This window comes from Chiloscyllium plagiosum, chromosome 4 (assembly GCF_004010195.1).
Source record: "Chiloscyllium plagiosum isolate BGI_BamShark_2017 chromosome 4, ASM401019v2, whole genome shotgun sequence".
In the NCBI taxonomy this organism is placed as follows: Eukaryota; Metazoa; Chordata; class Chondrichthyes; order Orectolobiformes; family Hemiscylliidae; genus Chiloscyllium; species Chiloscyllium plagiosum.
In genome coordinates, this window is record NC_057713.1 from 98,585,594 (window position 1) to 98,610,449 (window position 24,856).

Consider the following 24,856-nt stretch of genomic DNA (forward strand, 5'->3'; position numbering starts at 1 on the left):
TTACTTAAACAGTGAACAATTGCAGAATTTGAAGGTACAGAGGAATTTAGATATTCTCATATATGAGTCACAAAACATCAGTGCACAGGTACAGCATGTAATTGAAATGTCTAATGGAATGCTAGCCTTCATTGCAAGGAATTGAAAATGAAAAGATACTATGCTTCAACTACCAAGGCATTGGTAAGACTACATCTCAAATACTGTTTGCAGCTTTGGTCTCCTTAAGGAATGATGTAACTGCATTGAAGACCGTATAGAGGAAGTTTGATACTTGTAATGAGTAAGTTGTCTGATAAGAATGGGCTCGACAGGCTGAGTTTGCTTCCACTGGAGTAAATGTTAATATTTAACATTAACTTGGTGCGATTTGGTTGAACAGTACGAGATCCTGAATGATGTTGACACGGTGGATGTGGAGAGAATGTTTCTGTGTGTGGATCAATTCAATACGAGGGGGCATGGTTTTAAAATTAAGCAGATGCCCTTTCAGGACAAAGGTGAGGAGATTTTATTTTCTCTTAGAAGAATGTGCAACTTTGGAATTCTCTTCATCAAGGCAGAGTCATTAAATAATTTGAAGGCAATGATAGGTTTATATTGAAAAGGGGAAATCAAAGGCTATTTTAGGTAGATAGGGATGTGGAATTCAAACACAGACAGATCAGCCTTGATCTTATTGAATGATTCAAATAGTCTACTGCTCATACATTATGTCTTCACATGTAATTGCAACAGGAAAGATTTGGTAATTGTCATTTCCCTTGGCTTGCTTTTAGTTGAGAACACCATTGTATTTCTAAGAGAAAGGTATAGCTATGTCACTGCCATTGCATCAGATAAGAAGTGTGTTAACAGACCTTGTATTGTCAAAATCAGAGTTGACTCCCAGTTGATTACCTAGAGCAAATTAATCAATGAAACCAGGCTCAATGATAGCATGTGACACACAAAGACACACATCCATGCGCGTGCACACACACAAACAAACCAAGCCACGGATTTCAGACGCAAATGTTCCACAATATTTCCATCCAATCTCTAATCTCCTCTCGCCTCTGTTGTATGCTTCTTTCTTTAACAAACTGCACAGTGCAATCAATCTAAGCCACTTTAAATTAAACATATTTAAATATATACATACACCATCTTAAAATAAGCACAAATGTATCCTTTTAAAAGAAAGCTTTAATTAAACACATTACAGTTATTATAAAAAAAAACAAAGACCAACCAAACACAGATGCTAAAATATATAAAAACAAGTTGCATAAAAGTGTCTAGCAGGAATACAGCACAATCCTGAGGTGAGAAGAGTCAAGTTTGAGTGTTTTAATCAGAAGCATTCTAGAGCTTATATCACAGTTTACAACCACTTTTCTCAGTTACTAATTATTGTTTGTGCTCTGTAGTGCTTAAAGCTCAGTTAAACCATAACACATGGCAATTCCTGTGCGAAAGTAACATTATTATTGTACTAGATAATATTGAAAAGTGGCTGAATGTAAATTTGATGAGCTAAGCGGTTGAAAACATACTGATTAGCAGGTTATTTGATTAAGAAAATGCATAGGATTTATATCACTGGGGGACCTAATTTATGAAACATCCAGTTTACAAACACTGGTACATATGAACAGGGGTGTAATTTTAAAGTCCTGACATACAAACATTTCCTGTTCTTATGTTCGGCTACTTAAAAACGTCCTACATTGTGTTCCAACTTGTGTACAAATCAATTTGCCAAAGGACTCAATCGGAACCCATTCGCAACCTAGAGAATGACTGTATCTGCTATTTTATGTTAAATGTGCAGAATTTCTTGCATATTCCCAGCTGGGAAGCTATGTCTCCAGCTAATTCCATGTTCCAGTTTCTCCCCTCACAATAAATAAACTGGGCCCATTTTAATCCTGTGTGGGGGCATGAGTTTTGAATGAGTCAAAATCCTAAACAGAGTCTATTCAGGAAAACAGATACAATGACAGGAGGAGGTTGCTGCAGATGGTCAACACTTTTGATCAGTTTTGTGGCTCTCATTCTGAGGGTTGGTACCTGACCATTTCTCACTATAGAGCTGCTGTGATCACACAGCTCAGCAATATGGCAGGAAATCACAACCCAATAGCTGCTCTTTCTTCAGGATTTGTTCATGGGATGTGGGTGTTATTGGCTAAACTAGCATTTATTGTTCATCATGAATTGCCCAGAAGGCAGTTAAGGGGTCAAGCACATTGCTCAGGGTCTGGATCAAATGTAAGGATGATAGATTTCCTTCCTTGAGGACATTAATGAACCTGATTGTTTTTACAACTATTCTTAGTGGTTACAGTGTGACCATCCTGCCAGCTTTTTTGTTGAATTAAAATTGAATGACCTACCATAGTGGGGTTTGAAACCAGTGTCCTCAGAGCATTACCCCGTGGCTTTGAATTACTAGCCCAGTAACATTACCATTATAACACCAGGTGTATGGCAGTGAGACAGGCAGTTGAAACTATGAAGGGGATTAGAGATCCTTCATAATTTGTACTATCCAATTTATCCCAGCGATTCCATTATTTTTGGCGAATACCTTGCTAAACTTTCACCACCATCATAAGTAAAAATACAGACACCACATAAACCGACAGAACAAGTATTCCAGGCAGTTTCCAATCCCCACAATCTCTAAAGCTCCAGACATTGCTACAACACCTCCCAGCAGGATTACAGAGCGGCACACATCCCATCTCTAACTTAAACTTTAAAAAGAGGTTCTTTCTGGTTAGTTTAAATTGAATTCCATGTTAAACCAATCAAGACTTGAGGTGAGACATGGTAGCGATACCAGATCAAGCACGAAGGCTTTGTCTATGCTGTACGACTCCATAATTCTGGCTCACACAGTCATAAGCTTTAACTCATACTCCTACAAAGACCTGCTGTTTCAGACATGGCTTCAATTGCAGAAAAGGTGGCAGGATATTTCCAATTGTCAGTGCAAGCTTCTGAATCACCTGCTCCATATCTGCCATCATTCATTTGTTTCTTTCATTGTTTCATTTGTTATCAAATACACAAAATCATTTTTAATTTCTAGAGGTTCCAGGACAATTTTAAACAGTTGGCAAACCCAGTTGTCCTAAATATCTAAGGAGATAAAGTGGCTCTGTCTTCTCTTTAGAAGTGAGACTCTTCACGGAACAATGGAGAACAGAACCAAACAGAATTGGACTTGTGCTAGCTTACCTAATGTCAGGTAGCTTTGTAAAGGGAATTTACCGACAGTCATAGAATTAGGGGGTTATAATCAATCATAATTCAAAGTTCACTGGTACAGCTATTTTACAAAGAAGTCCATTCTTCCCATTTACTCTGTGCTAACTCTGCACAGCAATCCCATGCCACTCATCTGCCTGATCCCTATAACCCAGCAAATTTATTTCCTTCAAATGCCAATCCAATTTCCTTTTGAAATCATTATTTGCCCTTCCACCAGTCTTGTAAGCAGCAAGTGCCAGATGTTACCCAAAATTCATTTCCCACAAATTTGAGAAGAATTTCCTGCCTTTGTTTCCAAAGTGTTAATTGGCTTAATGTCACAATGATGTATGTGAATACAAGAGTTACAAGATTTCATATCAGAAGTCATAACTTACAATATTATTGGTAATGTAAACTTACAGGAAAAGAAACAATCCAATCCGTTTGTGTCCCAAAACATTAGGAAATTATGCAAGCTATACATTTTGCAGAAGCAGTAATGGGATGTTCATTAAAAACTGCAGCTTCTGCAATTGAACTAATAGTTTCCAAGACATTTTTTTCTTGTTTCCAACTCTGAAAAAACTGCCACTTGCTCCAACAGCCCAGATAGTGGGGGGAGAGCAGGGATTGAGATTAATCGTGATTCAAAGTTTACTGCTATTTTACAGAAAAAAAAATATTTGGAAATGTCAGCATGGAATCCAACAGTTATGAAATATGGTGAGCTAAGTACAGTGAATGCTGTAAATTAGACAGACCTCAGAGACTGACCAATAGTTGTCATTACTTGCAGATGTTACTTTCAAAAAGGTCACCAAATGCACTGTAAAAATTCTCATACACTCCGTATAACATTTTTGGCTGCTGTATTCTCATCAGATTTAAATGCATACTTTAAAAAAAAATCTTAGGATCTTTCTGAAATTCAAATGAACATCAATTTGAAAAAAAAGCTAAGAAAATACATTCTATCTCCATTTCAGTAGAATGAGGACATGTTACCCGACATCCATTAAATTAGATTCCCTACAGTGTGTGGAAACAGGCCCTTCTGACTAATGCACCTAACACGATGGGCAATTTAGCATAGCCAATTCACCTGACCTGCACATCTTTGGATAATGGGAGGAAACCCACGCAGACACGGGGAGAACGTGCAAATTCCACACAGACAGTCACCCAAGACCAGAACTGAACCTGGGACCCTAGTGTTGTGAGGCAGCAGTGCTAGCCACTGAGCCACCGTGCCATGCCATAAAATTGATGACTAAGTCATCAAACCCCAGGGAAGAGCCAGCATGAAAACCAGAGTCCCTCTGTCTCATTGCAAACTGCAAGCAAAAAGCTCTGTCATTCTATAAAGGCTTTATCTTTTATGAAAGCTGATTGCCACCTTTCAGTGACCTGACAGGATTTCTGGGCCCCAGAAAGGAAGTGAAAACCCAATGATCTCGACTCAATGGAAATTCCAGAAATAGGAACTTTGCAACAGGCTATGTGCCCTCTGCTTTTAAACTGCAATAGTACATAAAGGCAGACTACAATTCGTAATTTGAGAGTGTGCATGGCTTCAGGTTGCTTCATATGTCTCACCACCCAGGTTACTCAAGTCTCTCAGTAAGTGTCTGCTTTTTGCAAGTGTCTGTTTTGTTGGGAGGTTTCACTTTACCATATCATACCCGTACGTCTTTCTTTGTAATCAATACATTGAAGGAAAGCAGAAGCTTAAGGGCATCTTCCGTTTGTCACTATTATTCATGCTGTAATTGAATATCACTATATGAATGAAACATGATTTAATTTTTTCCTGTCCTTAAAACTTTTTATTGTCTAAACTGAGAAAGTGTTTCCGACAAACATTTGAACAAAATTTAAAACCATGAAGTGTACCTTCATTGGTTGCTTTATCTCTGCCACGGGAGTCTGACTCCTTTTTGTGTTTTGGTGTGTGAGATGACCCTGGTCTGCCTCTGCTTCGCGAAGCCTTCACTGTGGGGTAGAAAAATAATTGTAGCAACTTACCATAGACCTGTACAGTACAGCAAGAGACCATCCAGCTCAGCACACATGTTACTGCTCTTTCAAGGAGCTAATTAGTCACAATTTCTTTTGCCTGACTCTGGTAACCCTGCAACTATTTTACTTTTCACATATTTATGCAATTCAGTTTTGAAAATTACTGTTGGGTCTGCTTCCACCAACCTATCAGACAGTGCATCCCAAATCATCATAAACTGAAACATGAGGTATCTCCTCGACTCTCCTTCAGTTCTATTTCCACATCCCTTAAATCTGTGTCCTTTACTTGGTTGGAGGGTTTGAGACATAGGGAGAAACTGAATAGGCTGGAGCTATTTTCTCTGGAGCATCAGAAGCTGAGGGGTGACATTATAGAGGTTTATAAAATCATGAGGGGCATGGATAGGTCTTTTCCCTGGGGTGGGGGAACCCAAAGATAGAGGGTAGAGGTTTAAGGTGAGAGGGGAAAGATTTAAAAGGGACCCAAGTGACAACTTTTTCACGCAGAAGGTGGTGCGTGTATGGAATGAGCTGCCAGAGGAAGTGGTAGAGAGGCTGCTACAATTACAACATTTAAAAGAAATCTAGATAGGTACATGAATAGGAAGGGTTTAGAGGGATACTGGCCAAATGCTGGAAAATGGGACTGGGTTCATTTCGAATATCTGGTCAGTATGGATGAGTTGGACTGAAGGGTCTGTTTCTGTGCTGTATGACTCTACTAAGCTTTGTACCAGTGGAAAGTTTTGCCTTTCTTATATTTCCTAGTTTTCAACTGGTCCTGATCTGTAACTTTTTTCCAAATGCTCAAAATTTATTCAATTTATTTTGGAGAATTTTTATTGTTTCCTTCCACCCTTTCATTGTGTCAAAAGTCTTAAATCTGTACCTTCTTGTTATAAGCAAGACATAATCCCTCAAAATTTTGAGCACCTCTACTATATTTCATGGCACAATATTCTCTGCTCCAATGGAAACAATCCAAGCTTCTCTAGTCCCCAACACATAATTAAATCATGGAACATTATAATAAAACCTCTCTGCATCCTGTCCCAAGGCTTTGACATCCTTCCTAAGTATGTGCTCAGAACTCAACACAGTGAGTGGACATTAGCTATGGTGAGACTTAGGTCAGAATCAGACAAAAAGTCCAGTGAGGCCTATTTTGACACGGAGAATTTTGCATCATCTTTTAGATTTTGACACATGTGAGGCACATTTGAACACCTTATTGATGCCACAACTCACCTCATTAACTTCCTAAGTTACCAAATGTGCTAAACAAGCTTATCATTGAGAAATCTCACAATGGAAATCAGAGTAGGTACCTTTATGTTAGACACTGAACACCAACACCTCAGGTCACACTCCATAGGGACTGACCACATGCACCCCGTAATCCATGGACTTTGGCATCTGACATGTGCCAAAGAACCCTGATGGCACATTTCTGATTCAGAGGACATTGTTGTTCTTCAGTGCTGCACTGGCAACTATCATTATAATGCTATGGTAAGGAGCCTGTACTCAAGGGGACACACGCCCAGCTCACGGACAGGACCGGGCTACATTAAAAGCTGTTTGCTCACTGCCATAGCGCTCACTCACTTTGAACCTACCTTGATGCTCACAGCATTCTTGCTTGTATTGCTTTGCCTGTGTGCACTCTGCTACCTCAGCCAGAGTTCCAAGGCTCATACTACTTATGATTCGCCTTGCCATTTAGTACAGGAACAAAGCAGGAAACTCGTCACAGGCTTCAACCAAGACATGGAGGATAGCCTTTGCTTAGGACTTTCCAGCTCAGTAAGTCAAGGGCAGCCTCCGATATTGGTCCAGGGGCTTGGACGTGATCAGGCTTTCCCAGTGATTAGAGTCAGGATGCTCACCACATAAGAGGCAAGGCAGACAGCTGCCTGATCTGTTCTTTCTGCCCTATTGTGGGTTGTTTTCCTCTTGTAATGGGAGAGGGGCAGATATAAAGGGAAATGAAAATGGGTTGCACAGTGGTTACTTTTGGTATAGGTGAGGGAAAGGGTGTGTGTCTCTAGGGAACAGGAAGACCTGTGTCTGCACCACCCCACCCAACAGGATCGCTAGGTCCATGCCCGCAAAGTGGGGCACAAATTTTCTCCCATCAGTCAGCCATGTCTGAGAGAATTGTCAGCAACTATATAGGACAGCTCCGACTGACAGTGCTTGTCCAAGTGCACAACAGACTTTTATAAAGATGGCATAAGGGATGCCAATCTGTTGGCAGATATTGGCTGAGTAGCAACTTGTTCTGGGAACAGTGTAAGGTAAGATGGATATAGAATCAGATACAAGGGATGCCATAATGATGGTTAGTTAGTTAATGAGTTGAGTTTGGTAAGAATAGTTAAGAAATCTCACTGGGTCTTGTGGCAAGAATCTCTGCAAAAAAACTCAACACAATTCACACTTAGCCAAAAAAAAGTACGAAATATTCAGCCCAATAGTCTAGTTGAGATTTTAGAGCAAATCAGATATGGTTAGGTCTGAAATAGTTTCCATCAGCATAGTATCGAGTTGGAAAAGTTTAAGGAGGGAATGTAGATCCCAGAGAGCTGAAGGCACAGCTGCAAACATTGGAGCAATGGATGGGCAGGCAACCAAAATTGGAAGGTAGAGATATCATGGATGGTTGTAGCATTGGAGGAGATTACAGAGGTAAGAAGAGGGTGAGGCCTTGAAGGGTATTTGAAGAAATAAAAACGAGAGTCTTAAAAATTGAGATGCTGCCACACTGGGAACCAACAAGGTCACGAGGGGTAGTACATACAAGTGAGGACAAGAAAGACCAGCTAAGGTTTAAAAAGGATGGAAATTTCACAGCAACTAGGGGACCATTAGAATAGTCACAGGAGTCAAAAGAGGTTTATATGCTACATTAATACGTTCACGTACTTATTGAATATCACATGATTCCACCAGCCAATTCATTATGTTATTTGTTCAGAATCATTTCCCCATCCTCCCACCATCTGACAAAAATATGATACATTTGATAAACATCCTATTAAATGCTTACTTATGAACTGTCCCTGAGCCGGTGAACTCTCTTTGTTATTGTTGCCGATTGCAAAAAGCCGCACCATGTATTCCTGATTTGGGAGCAGACCTTCCACTACTGCTGCTGTTTCACCCTTTGGTAAGCTCAACGTCTGTGGTTTGCCACCTGTTATTGAAAAATAATCACAAATTGTTAAAAGACAAATGCAAAGCATGAGTCTGCTGTAAGAAAAGTAAAAACAAATTGTGCCAGCTGGCAGGGTTCTTATTCTAGGTTCTTGTATCATAGCTGATCTGCCTCTTAACTGCATCCAGTCACCTCTGTTCCCCTACCATGAATATTATTGTCAAACAGAAATCATCTTATTCCTGAGTTCTCTACCTGAAGGCAGTTCCAACGCAAGGCTTGACATTCTCCATCATAGGTAGGTCGAAGAGGCCGGTGCCAATTCCACCCCATGCTATTGGCACCAATCTGCTCCACACCAGTTGTCCAGTCAATGAAGCCGGCCAGAGCCTAATGAGGTCCAGTTGCAGAGGCAGCATATACTTTTAAACACATGTTGTAGCTTGAAGGTATGGATCGTGATGGTAATGACTCTAGTTACTTACCATCACATGGCTGACCAGGAATCATTCCCAGTCTTAAGCTTCTGGTGTGTGCTGAAAGAATTTAAGTGGATAATCTCTGTACAAGCTGTTGATAATCTGTTTGGGCACATTATGAACACATTTCTTATGGTCCTGAGAGGGGGCCCTGAACCTAGAGATTCTGGTCTAGAGCCAGGGACACTACCAACTGAACTATAAGTCCTCTTCTACAAAGTTTCTGTCTACCTCAGTTTTTAAACTTTCAATTGAAGCTCCAATCTTAGCAAGCTTTGGGTAAAGATACTTAACACATTTCCCCAAAACAATGCTATTGTTAACTCCAGAGCAGAGTATTATAGCTCTCAGCAATTAACGCTCAGAATTCCTTAAAGTGGCATGGTGTAATCAGAGCATGCACAAACAACACTTCCTCTACTCATTGCTTAAATTATAGTCTTGGATTATGGAACATAGTTTGCTGTTACATTCCTTGCCAGACAGAACTTTGCGGATATTGCTGGAGGCTGCTTTACAACAAAGGCAGATAGAACCCAAAACTGCACTTTATGTTCACTTGAAAGAGAGAAATCTAACCCATTTCATACAACTAATCATTACAAAACCTCAACCAATTTGCAATGAAACAGCAAATGGCGAGTTACAACAGTTCTTGCACAAGTATTTCCAGTGCTGAATGCATTCGAGAGCATTAATGCCTGAAACTGATGCGGGTCAATGAAGTAGCCTCAGGAATGCAGTTTTAGGCTGTAAGATTAATTCAATCATTCAATCACAGTATTGCACATCAAACTAATTGTCCATCTCAGGAGGCAAAACTTGAATAAATATCCAAAGCTGTCTTGCTATTGCTGCACTTTCTTGTTCCGACACTGACTAAGAATTAATCAGTTAATGAATATGATGCAACATGAAAATACAAAAGTAGTGATATGTGGTCAACAGTTCAGCTTAACTCAGCACAAAGCTCGTGCAATATTAACAATACATTAGCAGCTATATTAAAGAAAATGGCTTCACCATTCACAACAATAACTTGCATCTTGACATACGAACAGATTCAAGAACTGCTATTTCCTGCTGTTATCAGACATTTGAATTGATGTCTTAAATGTTAATGTTGATCTCACTATGCACTTTCTCATTAGCTATATCACTGCATTCTGCATTCTGTTCTGGTACCCTGATGTACTTGTATAGTATCATCTAGCTGTAAAGCATGTAAGACAACAATTTTCACAGTACCTTGGTACACATGACAGTAACAAATCAAATCAAATCAAATCAAATGACTTTAACATTGTAAACCCAAAGTGCTTCACAACAGCATTATCAAACAAAGTTTTGAACTGGACATAATAGGGCAAGTTACAAAAGGTTCAGTAAAAGAAGCAGCTTTCAAGGAGAATTTGAAGGAGGAGAGTGAGGCAGCAGCTCAGGAAGAGAAAGCTCAGAGCCCAGATTGCTAAGACATGACAAAAAATAGTGCGGCAATAAAAATTGGGAGGAACTGGAATTGAAGGAGCAAGGGATTTTCAGAGGATTCTAAACCTGGAGGAAATCATAAAGATAGAAAGGGTAAGACCATAGAGGGATTTGCAGTCAAGGATTTACTGGGCCAGTACCATCAAAACTGAACCAACATGAGGAGTTGCTGCACCATATTTTCATCATCTGTCTACAGTGTGACTGTGTCTGTTTGCTAATACTGTTACCGGATAATTATAATAAATTGTCATTGTATCTGAGCTGTAACAGGCCTAAACGCCTGCAGAAACATCTGGTCAGAAGATTAAGGAGTAATCTAATTGATGTGGCTAAGTTGATCAAAGCATTTGATATAGTCAATACAAACAAACTATTGTGTCTGGTTGAGTGGAGTTCAGAGCAAAGAGCTTAAAATTAGAGACTGGCTGCTCAGATAATGTCCATATTCACATAGGGTGGTTTGTGTATATGGAACAAGCTGCCAGAGGAAGTGGTAGAGGTGGGTCAGTTACAAAAGACATTTGGACAGGTACTTGGCTAGAAAAGGTTGAGGGGGATATGGGCCAAATGCAGGCAAATAGGATTAGTTCAGTTTAGGAAAGCTGGTCAGCACCGACAAGTTGGGCCGAAGGGCCTGTTTCCATGTTGTATGACTCTATGATTCTATTTCTTCACACAAAGATTAATGGAAGTCTGGAACTCATCGGTCTTCCAAAAATGCTGCTGAGGCTGAAGGGACAATCAGAAATTTTAAAATTAATATTTATAGACTTTGTCGTGTAAGGGATTGGTCAGAATCTAATAAAATGGAGGGAAATGCTTAACAGGCTGAATGGCTTCCTCTGTTCCAATAACTTTTTTCATTTGGCAACAGGTTTGACTGTCACCTAAATGTAGTGGAAGTATAGATGTGGGTTAACAGTTTGGGGTATTTGCAGAGAACCCCAAACATCTAATTGCTTGGATGTTGTAACTTTACATCAAATTTTACAGCACACTCACTGGCCATTGATTTTACTGCTCCTCGGATGCTGCCTGAACTGCTGTGCTCTTCCAGCACCACTAATCCAGAATCTGGTTTCCAGCATCTCCAGTCATTGTTTTTACCTATTTAGCTCACCCAGTCCATCCCAATATTTATGTTCCACACAACCCCCTTTCCATCTTTTTAAATTCATCAACAGTATGTGAACATCAATTATTGCCAGACCCTAATTGTTCTGGAGAAGCTGATGGTGAGTTGCCTTCTTAAACCACTGCAGTCCTTGGGGGTAGTTCCGCCCACAGTGAGGGGGTGATCCAGCATTGTCCCAGCAAAACCAAAGGAATGATGATGTGGTCCCACGTCAGGGTAGTGTGCGACTGGAGAGAAAATTGAATATCGTGGTGTTCTCATGTAACTGATACCCCTAACTTCCCACTGGTTAAGGGTTTGAAAGATGCAAAGTAGGAATTTTGGTGACTTACTGCAGTGGATTTGCAGATGGTACACAATGCTGCTACTGTAGTGAAGGCAGCTAATGTAGTTCATCTCATCTTATCAGTATACCCTTCTTTTTCGCCTGTGTACTTCCAACCTCCCTTAAGGTTTTCTACCTGCTATTGGTTTTGGACAATTCCTGTGCAGCAAGATTCACGTTCTTACCACTTTCTGTGAACAGGAGTCTGCTGAATTCCCAACTGGATTTATCTGACACTCATGGTCCCTACAACTCAGGAGTAGAAATATCTTCTCTGTTTCAAAATCTCTTTAAAAATAAAGGACTCTGATAGGTCACCCCTCAGAAAAGAGGCCCAGATTTTCAATCCTTCCTATAAGATTAGATTAGATTAGATTAGATTACTTACAGTGTGGAAACAGGCCCTTCGGCCCAACAAGTCCACACCGACCCGCCGAAGTGCAACCCACCCATACTCCTACATTTACCCCTTACCTAACACTATGGGCAATTTAGCATGGCCAATTCACCTGACCTGCACATCTTTGGACTGTGGGAGGAAACCAGAGCACCCGGAGGAAACCCACGCAGACACGGGGAGAACGTGCAAACTCCACACAGTCAGTCGCCTGAGGTGAGAATTGAACCTGGGTCTCTGGCGCTGTGAGGCAGCAGTGCTAACCACTGTGCCACCGTGCCACCCTGTCTTCCCTGTATGTCTCTTCCACACCTCCTCCAGAGTCTCTAAAAACATGTTGACATATAGCGACTGGAAGTGTTCAAAAATGTTCAGTTGAATCATAGTTTCAATGCTTTTTGAAACTTTATCCATTGAAAATTAACTCCAGTGATTGGTTTGCATTTGTTATGGCTTCATTAGCTGGTGTTGCTAGTATATTGCTTTGATACCCCAAGGATATTTCTCCAAGAATTAATCAATGAATTTGAGTTGGAAAGGGAGCAAAATCTCTTTATGTGACTTGTCAATGAAATGGTTGGCAGCAGTCTGGAGTGAGCTGAAAGCAAATGGGAAGCTGTTTTTTTTTTCAAAGCACCCAATCAGCTTTTCACTAATGGCCATGGAAAGAGATTTCACACTCTCTTTGGAGATTTATTTTCTGAGTTTCACTTTTACTGGGTTTGAAATTGAAAGTCTTGGAAATACAGTAGTGCCTCGACATTCAAACAACCCCGTTCACGAACAAGTCAGTTTACGAACAGGATTGTACTTAAAATTTTGCTTCAACGTACGTACGAAATTCAAGGTACGAACGAAGGTACAAACGAAACGTCGATTCTCCTGTTCCCTAGATGCTGCCTGACCTGCTGTGCTTTTCCAGCAACACATTTCCATCTTTTTTTCACTGCACCCAATCAGCTTTTCACTAATGGCCATGGAAAGAGATTTCACATTCTCTTTGGAGATTTATTTTTTGAGTTTCACTTTTACTGGGTTTGAAATTGAAAGTCTTGGAAATACAGTAGTGCCTCGACATACAAACAACCCCGTTCACGAACAAGTCAGTTTACGAACAGGATTGTACTTAAAAGTTTGCTTCAACGTACGTACGAAATTCAAGGTACGAACGAAGGTACAAACGCAAAAAGCCCGTGTGCGACCACGTGGTTTCATTGTTCTGCTTTGCTACGCACTTGTTGAACGTAAAAGCTCTCGGGCCCCGCGTGATCTCATTCAGTTCGTCTTTGGCGCATGCGCTGTGAACAGCCGTCCAAGCATTCTTACGCTAACCAAACAATGGGAAAAATTGATTTAGTTTGCGAACTTTTCGGTTCACGAACCGGGTCCCGGAACGGATTAAGTTCGTAAGTCGGGGCACTACTGTATTTTCCAAATAAATAGCAAATTAAAAACGAGCACTGTGGAAAAATTTCTGCTGACATTACCATTGATCAAGCTCACAGTCCTGCCCACCAATAGTATCATTGATGAAGAACTCAAGGTATTCTCCTCCGTGACACAATCCAGTAGCTGCAAGAGGAACTTATCCCAGATCAAAAGCTGGGCAATTAGTGAGTTAATGAACAGGAAAGAGTTTATATTCTATGCAACTCTTAACAATGAGGAAGCAAATTAATGCACTTTCCACAAATCAAAAGCAATTTCCCCCACCCCACCACTCTGGAACTATTAAACAGGAAACACCCTGGGGTTTCCATCTGAAAATTTTCCTCAGATGTTTAATAGAGGTACAGGGTATACCAGGATCTTGTGTTAAATAAACTGGGACATGCATCAGCTCACTCAAGAGAAACATCTGGGTGCTTTGAAAGTCAATTCCCTTAAAGAGTTTTGCGTAAATGTGCGCAATAGTGTGCTCTGCAGCTCCAAGGAAACAGCATAATGAGGATAGAAATTATAATTGCTCTTCTCATATGAATGGATAACAGATTTGTGCCAGGCTCCACACTCCATTACAATAGTGCAGCCAGGGACTCACTCACACAGAGCTGCAAAGCACAAAACAGGTCATCGGTCAATGGGTTGTTCGGTGTTTATGCAAGAGTCTCTTCCCAGTCATCTCACCCTATCAGCATATACTTTGAATCCTGTGTTCCTCATACCATCTTCCAGCTTCCCCTTGAACAGGTTGACAGTAGTAACCTCAACCATACGTGTGATAGCAAATTTCCCATTCTCACCACACTCTGTATCAGAATTCCCTACTGCATTTATAAGTCACGGCCTTGTTTTTTTTGGTCCCTCGCTATAGTGTCCCAAAACAAATAAAACATTTTCTCTACATTCAAGAATCAATGCAAAAAAAGTGAAAGGATTGATTTTTTTGATAAATAAAAGTATCAAGAGTTAACGGAAACAAAGTGAGAAGATAGAGTCAAGATACAGATCGGCCATGACTTAACAGGATTGTATATCAGCTAACTGGGCTGAGTGGCCTCTGTTTCCACTCACAGCAGTGTCATAAGCAGTGGCTACAGTCCCAGCACAGTATTCCAAGGCAGCTCTGCCTCATGCTGCTCTCAAAGCTGTACCAATTGCTTCTCATACAAGAAAACTAGATTCCATATAAAGATCCTACTGAAGATCCCTTTGAATTATTGACTTTGAACCCTTGAAGAAGTTAGCACAGTACAGCAATCAATGTTGGTCAGAGGGTCACCCTGAAATAACACCTTCCACGTGGAGCTCTCCTCTGAAATATTCCTTGAAGGCATTTCATGTAAGTCTATCAGATAAAATTTGACACAATAATTGGGCATATTAAAATACCATTTGGAACCCTCCTCACTCAAACAAGTATTTTGTAATGAAAATTTAACACACTCTTTAAAACTTGATTTCAGCTTCGAATAGAAACCCCAAACATTGGCACAAGTTCAGACATCTGCTTAAACATTTGGCAAGAAGGGCAGATTTTGAAAAATATCTGAAAAGCAGAAAGACAGGCAGAGAGGAGGGAACGCCAGAGTTTAGGGTCCTGGTCACTGAAGGCTGCCAATGATGAATCATTGGGAATCGGGAATTCTCAAAAGGCCAGAATTGGATGAATACAGAAATCCAAGAGGGGTATGCGGCTGGAGAAGATCACAGGGATAGAAGGTGGTGAAACCTTGGAGAGTTGGGGAGATGTGGGAAATTTGAAAATAAAGATGAGAATTTGCAATTTCAGGAATCAACAGCAGATTAGTCGCATCTCAGCTACTTGGAGTTAAGCCTGGGCTCTGACTGTGAAGTTAACAGTTAGTAACAGCATAAATTATTAAGACAACATTTTTTTTTCTGTACTTATCTGAAGTTGTGCCAATGTTTGGTGTTTCTATTCAAAGCTGAGATCATGTTTTAAACAGTGTGTTAAATTTTCATTACAAAATACATCTAGGAGTAAGAAGGGTTTAATTTATTTTCACTTCTGCCCAAGATTTAATCCCAAGAGTTCAAGACCTATTCAATTGTCATCCACAAAATAAAAGTTGACAGCGAAATTTCTAAAGCAGTTAATGATTCACAAAGTCAACACAGAAAATGTGGTTTAATACCCAGCATCAACTTATTAAAGTTGTCTCCCACACACAGATGACTGTGGCCCCTGGATTCATTGCTCTGTCAGTACATGGGAATGTTTACTACCTCATAAACAAGATAACACCAAGATATATTGCTTCACTGAGCTATGTTACCTGCAGCTAAACTGACCATGTTAGTTAATAGCAGCTGAGCATAGCTCTCATTGATACAATCTGCACTTGCACCACATGGATGAAACGCAATGTTAATGATTGATATTTCCTAACACAGGAGAAAAACGTTGAGGCTTTAGGCAACCATGGTGATGCTGAAGTTGTAGTAACATTTGTTTATTATTTGAACAAACAAGATTCATGCTGTTATTACACTGAAAGAACTTGACATGGTCGTAATGTGAACATTTTGCAAAGTAAATTGTCATTTAAAAAATAATTGCAAGAAGGTTGAGAAGTAATCTTGTACAGGCATTCAAAATCATGAAAGATCTTGATATGGTGAACATGGAGAAGCTGCTTAAAGTATCAGCAGGGACAGATGTCAGGTCATCGGCAAAGAAACCAGAAGTGATAAGAGGAAATATTTTCAGTTACATGGCACGTTTTTTTGAACTGGAATACATTGTCTAAAAGGACGGAGGGAGCCAGTTTACAAGTAACATCAAAGAGCAAATCTGATAGATTCTTGAAGGGAGACATTGAACGGGTCGACCAAAATGTGGGTATAAACATGATGAACGGAATCTACTCAGATGAGTTCACGAGTTTATCTCACTCACTAACTGGCTGTCCACTACGGATACTGGTGAGGCCAACGGTCATCAGAGGAATGTAGCAAGAATGAGCTTGTGGCATCACAAATGTTTCTGCTGCACAGGTGACTGAAGGAAGAGGAGAAAAGCAATAGCAGTGGATGATTTAATAGTTAGAAGAGCAGAAAGACATTTCTGTGGCCAGACTGCCTCCAGAATAGTATGTTGCCTCCCGGGTACCAGGGTCAAAGATGTCACAGAGCTGCAGGTCATTCTTTTGGGTTTTTGCAAAACGCCAGAGGTTGTGACTCATGTTGACACCAGTGACATAGGCAGAAAGAGATTAAATTCTGGAAGTAGCATTTTGGGAAATAAGTGAGACTGAAAAGCAGGATCTCAAATGCAGTAATCACAGGGTTACTCCCAGTAATGTGTGTTGGCAAATACAAAATAGGAACATTGAGCAAATGAACATATGGTTGGAAAAATGGTGGAGCAAAGGCCTGAAATTTCTCAGGCATTCGGACTAGTTCTGGGCAGGTGAACATGTATAAGGAGATGGGTTATACCTTAGCAGAACCCAGAATAATACACTTTCTAGAGAAGATTTAAACTAGCCTGTCGAAGGGTGGGAGAATTTTAGAATTCAGCAAGAGGACTGAGGAATTGGAAAATAAAGAGAAAAGTGAATATGAGTACAGCAAAAAATTGTAAACACTTTTATAAATACATAAAATTAAAAATGCTAGCAAAGAGAAATGTGAGTCAATTACGAGTGAGACATGAAAGTGTATAATATGAATAGAGAAATGGCAGATAATTAAGTACTTTATTTTTGTCTTCACAGAGAAAAACACAAGAAATCTCCCTGAAATATTCAAGATGCAAAGATGTAGTGAGAGTGTAGAGCTTAAAGAAATTAGTATTTGAAAAAAGATGTAGAATTGGAAAAAAATTAACAGGACTGAAGTTGACAAATCGCTGGAACCAGTGACCTTCAACTTAGACTGTTAGAACTGAAAACTGCAGAGATAATACAAGCATTGGTAGTCAGAATGGATACAGAAATTAATGAAATACTCTTTACCTGAGTAGTAGGAAAAAGACAAGAAAGTACCCAAAAAGATGTGATTACTGGATACTCAGAAAATAATGATTGCCTGATTGGTCAGTAAAAATGAAGGGGAAAACATGTTTGACAAAGATTTTTTTGGGAACAGTATTAGCAGAGTCAACAAGGGGAAACCAGCAGATGGCATATATCTTGATTTTCTAAAGAGTTCTGATGAAGGTCTAAATAGGAATAACAAACAACATTTATGCACATTGGATTGTGGTAATACACTAATGTGGATGTAGGAATGATAGGCAGAAAACAGACAGTAGGAATAAATAGTTCATTCTCAGGTAAGCAGGCTGTGATCAGTGAGTTACTACAAAGATCAGGGTTTGGGATCTAGCTATTCACAATCTATAGTAATGATCTAGTTAAGGGATCAATTATAATTTTTCCAAGTTTGCAAATGCTGTAAGCATTTGTGAGGATGACACAAAGAGGTTTCAATAGAATTTAGTCTGAGTGAATCAGCAAGAATATGGAAAATGCAACGTAATGTGGATAAACATGAGGCTATCCACTTTGGTAGGTGAAACAAAGGTACAGAGTATTTCTCAAATGGTGGGGATTTTGGAACAGGGACCAAGGTATCCTCATTCACAAAAGCTAGCATGCAAGTGAACTAAGCAATTTGAAAGACAAGTAGTATGTAGTCTTTATTACAAGAGGATTTGAGTGCTGGAGCAAAGATGTCTTAATTCAGTTATATAGAACAGTGGTGAAACTGCATTTGAAGGATAGTATGCAGTTCTGGTCCCTTTGCCTGAGGGAGAATACAGTTTTCATGGAGGGAATATATTGGAGGATCACCAGACTAATTCTTTGGGTTACGGCACTGTTCTAAGAGGAGACATTGTAAAGACCAACGTTGGTTGGTACCTGGGACTTCGATGTTGTGGCTATTACGGAGACATGGCTAGAACAGGGACAGGATTGGCTGTTCTCTAGAGTTTAGAAGAATGAGAAGTGATCTCATAGAAACTTCAAAATTGTTAAAGGGTTAGGACAAGAAGGCATAGAAAGGGGGATGTTGCTCCAAGCTGTGGGGCCCAAAACTAGATGACACAGTATTAGAATAAAAGCTGAGACATTTAAGACTGAGATGAAGAGGAACTTCTTTAGAGAGTGAAGAATCTATGGAATTCTCTACCCCAGAGGGCTGGGAAGTTTAGTCATTAAGATTTCTAATTACTAATGACATCAAGGGATAAGAGGATAATACGGTAATATGGTAATATAGCATCATAGTAGATGATCAGCCAAATTTAGAATGTCACAGTAAGTACAAAGTGTTAAATAGCACATTCTGCTCCAATGTTCTTAGTCATTTGATCTTATGTCACTTCTCCTGATGGTATAGACTATTTTAGTTACAGTTCACATTAACTCTATAATAAATTCATCATCAAGATGAGCTGGATACATGCATTTAGTGGGAATCTAGATATAAGCCAAAAAGGAATATGTTGATAGCGCGAACTGAAATAAGGTGGGAGAAGACCTGTGTGGAGAATATAAAATAGCACTGGCTAGATATGCTGAATGGGGATGCTGTGAAAATCAATGTTATTCCAAATATTAATCACTATCATAGCAGCAGACCTTTTAGTCTTTGGAATCATCTTCCAATATCACTGATTAGGAAGTAATCCAATACCAGCACTCTTTGATGGTCATTATTTACTAAGTCTTGACAGAAGGAAGCTATTATTTAAAAAGTGAAAGCCAAAGTTGTTTTGTAAATATTCAGATGATGGTAGGCTTTCCCAGACATAGGCAACTCTAGATTGCCTCTCAGTTCACTCCTAACACTTATCCTTGACTTCCCACACCAATTGCAGTTCATAAGTGCTGCCCAGCAAATGTTGCATTTATGAAAAGGCTTGAAGTGTAATTTCAGCCTAACTGTCCAGGCAGGAACCAGAAATGGCTGGAAAGATAGTTTGATAGCTTTTATCCAATATTGTCATCAAGCCAGACTAAACTAATATGCGGTTTTCAAACTGCAGTGCACCCAATTTCCTGGTGAGCAGATTGGGTTAAAATTACTCCACAGGGTCCATGTTTTTTTAAAAAATCTTGGATGATTTTTCCCTGACCATTATAGGATTTAGCTCAGATTTTCCTACCCATACCCTTTTCAAATAAAACCTGCCTATATATTTTTTTTAAGAAAGCAAATGTCACAGTAATGTATAAACATGGTATGACCCCTTTGAACCATGTATAAATACAGGATTGAATGATATAAGAAGTAATATTCAAGTAATGTCATTTTTAAACAAATTTCATTTTAAACAAGGCATGGGCGGAAATCCACCAAACCAAATGAAAGCAAAGTTTGGATAAAGTCGCAAAATGTTCTGAAATTCAAAATAAAAACTTCTTACCTACAACTGGTGTCACGGTTAATCTGTATTCCTGAAATCTCCCCCTAGGAGCTTTCCATGTAATCTTAACACTGTCCTGAGACACTATAGTAAACTTTAACCGTGTTGGAGAGGCAACTACAAGATGTACAAAAAGAAGAAAAATTAATTAAACATTTGAAACAGACCTCATCATTATATCAGAACATGAAGGGCAATAAATTCAAGGACAAGTCAACAAAGCAGGCAGTCAGTCATTCATTAAAATGAATACATACACATTCTCAACTACAAATATCTACCAGGGTTCTAAACTACATATAGTGTTTGAGTGCTTGTAAATCCTATGAAAAAAACTGAAATGTTCAAATCCACTCACAATACTCACAGTAATGACAATTTTGATCAACTCATTAAGTGCAAAACTATTTAATTATTTATGTTGTAGTGTAGAACCCTGGTCCCAAACACACTACAAAGAACTGTATTAGTTTGAACAGCAAGAAACTACTTTCCAAGCACATTATCCCCATGAATAGTTTCTACATTGATCTACACAGTGGAAGACAAAGACAAAGCAAGGTGCGCATGTGTGGCACCAGAATGCATAAAGACACTATGCATTTCCCCCGCCACCAAACATAGAATCCAAAAGAATTGTCCAATTTTTCAAGTATTTCACTTCTTTGATGGAAGGCGAGGGAATTCTAACCCAAACCTCCGCTGCTCCTTCCATTTTTGTTTTAAAGACTTGCCCATTGGACAAGGCAGCAGGAACAAGTTTATTATCCATCACCACAAACCCAATCAGTTCAATTAGTTGAACTCCAGTGGCCAAATTCAGGGGTCATAACTAGGCAGAGACGTTGTGCAAATCCAAATGCACACATTAGAATAGGGAACGTTTACAGTCCCAAATGCCTAGCAGTTTGCGTGCTTCCCAGCTATGACCCTTGATCTTGTTCAAAAAAAACTAAAGTCAACAAACAATGCAAGGCATCAAGTATCCATACCATGATATGAAAATTAATGGTTTTGTGCCAAAATACAACTATGCTTAACTAGATATGTTATTGATAGCTACCAATCATTAACAAAATTATTTTTGGTACAGTTGTTAGTATGTCATCCATAAGATGATCTTTAATGAGATTTTTTATTAGGAAACAGATGAATTACGTAAACTCAAAGTGGAATTTGTTTTGTACAGTTTGCACTGCAATTCAAAATACTCAAGGGTGACATGTTGTGTTCTGTCTTCCACGGCTTTGTGGTATGCTAATACTCAGTTCATACATGCCTATAACCGTCACAGTACTCTAAACATGCCAAGACTACTCTATAAAGAAAAGTCAGGACAATGATTTCAGTTAACTCATGGAAATTCTCGTAAATAGGGTCATAGAGACGCACAGCATAGAAACAGACTCTTCGGCCCAACTTGTCCATGCTGATCAGATATCCCAAATTAATCTAATCCCACTTGCTAGCATTTGGCCCACATTCCTCTAAACCATTTCTAGTCATATGCCCATCCAGATGCCTTTTAAATTTTTTCATTGTGACAGCCTCCACCACTTCGTCTGACAGCTCATTCCATACAAGCACCCCATTTGCATGAAAAGGTTGCCCCTTAGGTCCCTTTAAAATCTTTCCCCTCTCACCTTAAACCTATGTCCTCTAATTCTGGACTTGCCCACCCTGGGAAAAAGACCTTGTCTATTTACGCTAATCAACATGACATGCAAATAACACTAAAGCCGCCACACTCTTCTTCAGAAAGCTGGGGCATAAGAACACGATGTGTGCCAACTAAATAAATATATTTCTTGTATCAGCTGGAATATTTGATATAACTGATCCGCAATGGATTATAACTACAATTAGTAGCTTGATTTTCATAAAATTCTCATCCTTTTTCTCAAACCCCTTCTGGTCTCATCCCTCCCCGGCCCATGACCTTGAGATTTCTGTACTCAATCTGGCCTTTTGCACATCCCTGAACTTAACTGCTCCACCAGTGGTGGCCATTGCTTAAGCTCCCCTGGGGCCTTCTGAAATTTCTTCTCTAAACCACGTTCACTCTCTATTTCTTTTCTTTCATCTCGTTCACTCCTTAAAACCTAACACTTTGGTTGAGCTTTGGTTGGCCAACTTAAAGTTGCTAGGTAAAAACAAGGACTGCAGATGCTGGAAACCAGATTAGAGTGGTGCTGGAAAAGCACAGCAGGTCAGGCAGCATCCGAGGAGCAGGAAAATTGACCTTTCGGGCAAAAGCCCTTCATCAGGAATAGAGCAACTTAAAGTTGCATCATATGTATCCAGGCCTAATTTTGCTTTATCCTTCCTGGAAAAGCCCTTTGCAGGTTCTTTTATTTTAATAATTCAAGCAAATAAAGGTCATTATTGGTCACTGTCTGGGCATTAAGATGGTGGAAACCTTTCATAGAACTCATCCAATTTTTAACCAATTGAGGGATAATCGTATCATTGTGTCCTAATAAAAATGCACCTTTAGTACAGTAACAGTTATTAGCTTGTCAGCTCTAATATTAGAAAGTCATTGATTTAACATCCAAGCCTCCCATCCTATTTCTTTCACTCGAAAATTACAGGACACCGATTTCTCAAGATGTTCTCTCGACATGAAGTACTGCTCCAAACTGTGCATGCCAAGATTTCCAATACAGAATTGTACAAAGTGATAAAAATTAGGACATGCCTAGTTTATATTTATAATGTCATACAACATGGAAGCAGACAGTTCAGTCCAACCAGTCCACACTGACCATGTTCCCAAACTAATCTAGTCCCACCAGTCTGCGCTTCACCCACATCCCTCCAAACCTTTCCTATTCATGAACTTATCCAAACAGCTTTTAAACACTAACTCTGCCTGCATCCATCACTTTCTCTGGTTGTTCATTTCATACACGAACCACACTATAAAAAAAAATGTTGCCCTTCATGTCCTTTTTAAAACCTTTTCCTCTCACCTTAAAAACATGCCCCCTAGTTTTTGAACTCCCTCAGCCTAGGGAAAAGACCCTTGTCATTCACCTTATCCATGCTCCTCATAACCTCGATAAGGTCACCCCTCAACCTCCAATGTTCCAATAAAAGAAGTCCTAGTCTTTCTAGTCTACTTTTATATCTCAAACCCTCCATTCTTGCCAACCTGGTAACTTTTTTCTGAGCCCTCTACTAGCTTAATAGTATCAATCCTATAACAGGGTGACCACAACTGACAACCCCTGTCAACACTAGGTGAAATGTGTAAGGACAAGTGGCCCAGGCTTTGAAAATTTGATCCATTGAGTGAAGTTAGTATCTTAGTTTATTAAGCAAATAACTTCCAAGTTATTTTCTTAAACAGTAAAATTACCATTGCATCTATCAATCTCCATGCTTCCACATTGTACTTTTAAAAATAAGTATAAGGAATTCCATATAGAAGAGATTCATTTTAGTGCAGAGAAGCATTTTGGCACAAAGCAGTTTGTTTTCTGCCAAGAGCCCAGTGGACAACGAATGCCAACACAGACAAAAACAAGACAAAAAAATGATAGTTATGTGATTACCAACCTGAATATGGCACCTTTTTTTTCTGTTGTACTTTATTATCCATGCAGCAAAAATCTTGCTCCCCCCCAAATTAAAAATTACGAGCCAACCCAAATTTGGGTTGAAAACTTGGGTGTCAAAATGGCCAATAAAAATGATTCATTTAAAAAGAAATGTACAACTATAAAGTATGGGTCTGCGAAATACCCAGCTGAGATGTCCACAGCTTTATTAACATGCTGAACTAGAAACAAAAAATGCCCCAAGACTATTGAAGGTTTGACAGATAAATGGTTTCTTTTGAAAGAAAAATAATTATGTAGGTATGCAGCCCTACAGCTCTGTCAAGGGGGCCATCTTTATTAATCTGACACAAAGGTTGGTTTCCTACAATTAACTTTCCAAGGCCCATACTTGTGCTTACTGTTTGCATTTGTTGCAAATACTTTGAAAAATGTATCTGAATCTAAGAAGTTTAACGTGTACACAAAACAGGATCCATTTTATGTAAAGCTGCAAGTGTTTAGATGTTGAAAATGCTGATCTGTTGTAAGCAGATGCAAGAAACAGACATGTGACCTTGTATGATACAGAATTAATTAATTACACAATATAGATCTACTTAAATCTTCAAAATAAATGTAAATTTCCAATGACAGCCTGTGCAAAACATTACTTTATGCTGGGAAATTGGTACTTTTGTAGCTGCAAGGTCATGAAAGTATTACATTTACTGGTTGAATCATGTTCTTTCTGTTTTCTACTGGACTTCAGACTAGTCCCAAGGTGCAGCGTCATGGCATTTAATTAGAATCACCGAACCAAAACAATGAATGGCAGACATTTGGAAGTTTGCAACTTAACGTGCCCAGCTGTTTTGACTACAGATTTCAACTTGAATGAGGGAGTTCTTGGCTGTCAACTTACAAGGTTATCAGCTAAGTTCCCAGTGCAATGCCTTGGCTATCATAATGAAGGAAGTTTAATATCAATGGTGATGTGAAACAGCTGAAAAATTTAATTCATTTGAAGATCATCACAATTTCCTGTTAATTTGCCACAGATAACCCACATTTAAAAATGTGGTGGAAAAGATGTAACATGGGGGGAAAAAAGCGAGGAGAAAGTGAGGGCTGCAGATGCTGGAGATCAGAGCTGAAAATGTGTTGCTGGAAAAGCGCAGCAGGTCAGGCAGCATCCAAGGAACAGGAGAAT

At 39.4% G+C, this 24,856-nt stretch overlaps 1 protein-coding gene across 6 annotated transcripts in view; it reads right to left on the reverse strand.

Annotated features, from left to right (window-relative positions):
• Nucleotides 1-24,856, reverse strand: part of col14a1a (collagen, type XIV, alpha 1a) — a 225,881-nt gene that overhangs the window by 190,944 nt on the left and 10,081 nt on the right. For all 6 annotated transcript variants that reach the window (XM_043688689.1, XM_043688690.1, XM_043688688.1 and 3 more), the window contains exons 3-5: nucleotides 20,099-20,215; nucleotides 8,321-8,467; nucleotides 5,140-5,238 (exon numbers count right to left, since the gene is read on the reverse strand). In XM_043688689.1, the coding sequence (XP_043544624.1) occupies nucleotides 5,140-5,238; nucleotides 8,321-8,467; nucleotides 20,099-20,215 (363 nt within the window). The remainder of the gene's footprint in view (nucleotides 1-5,139; nucleotides 5,239-8,320; nucleotides 8,468-20,098; nucleotides 20,216-24,856) is intronic.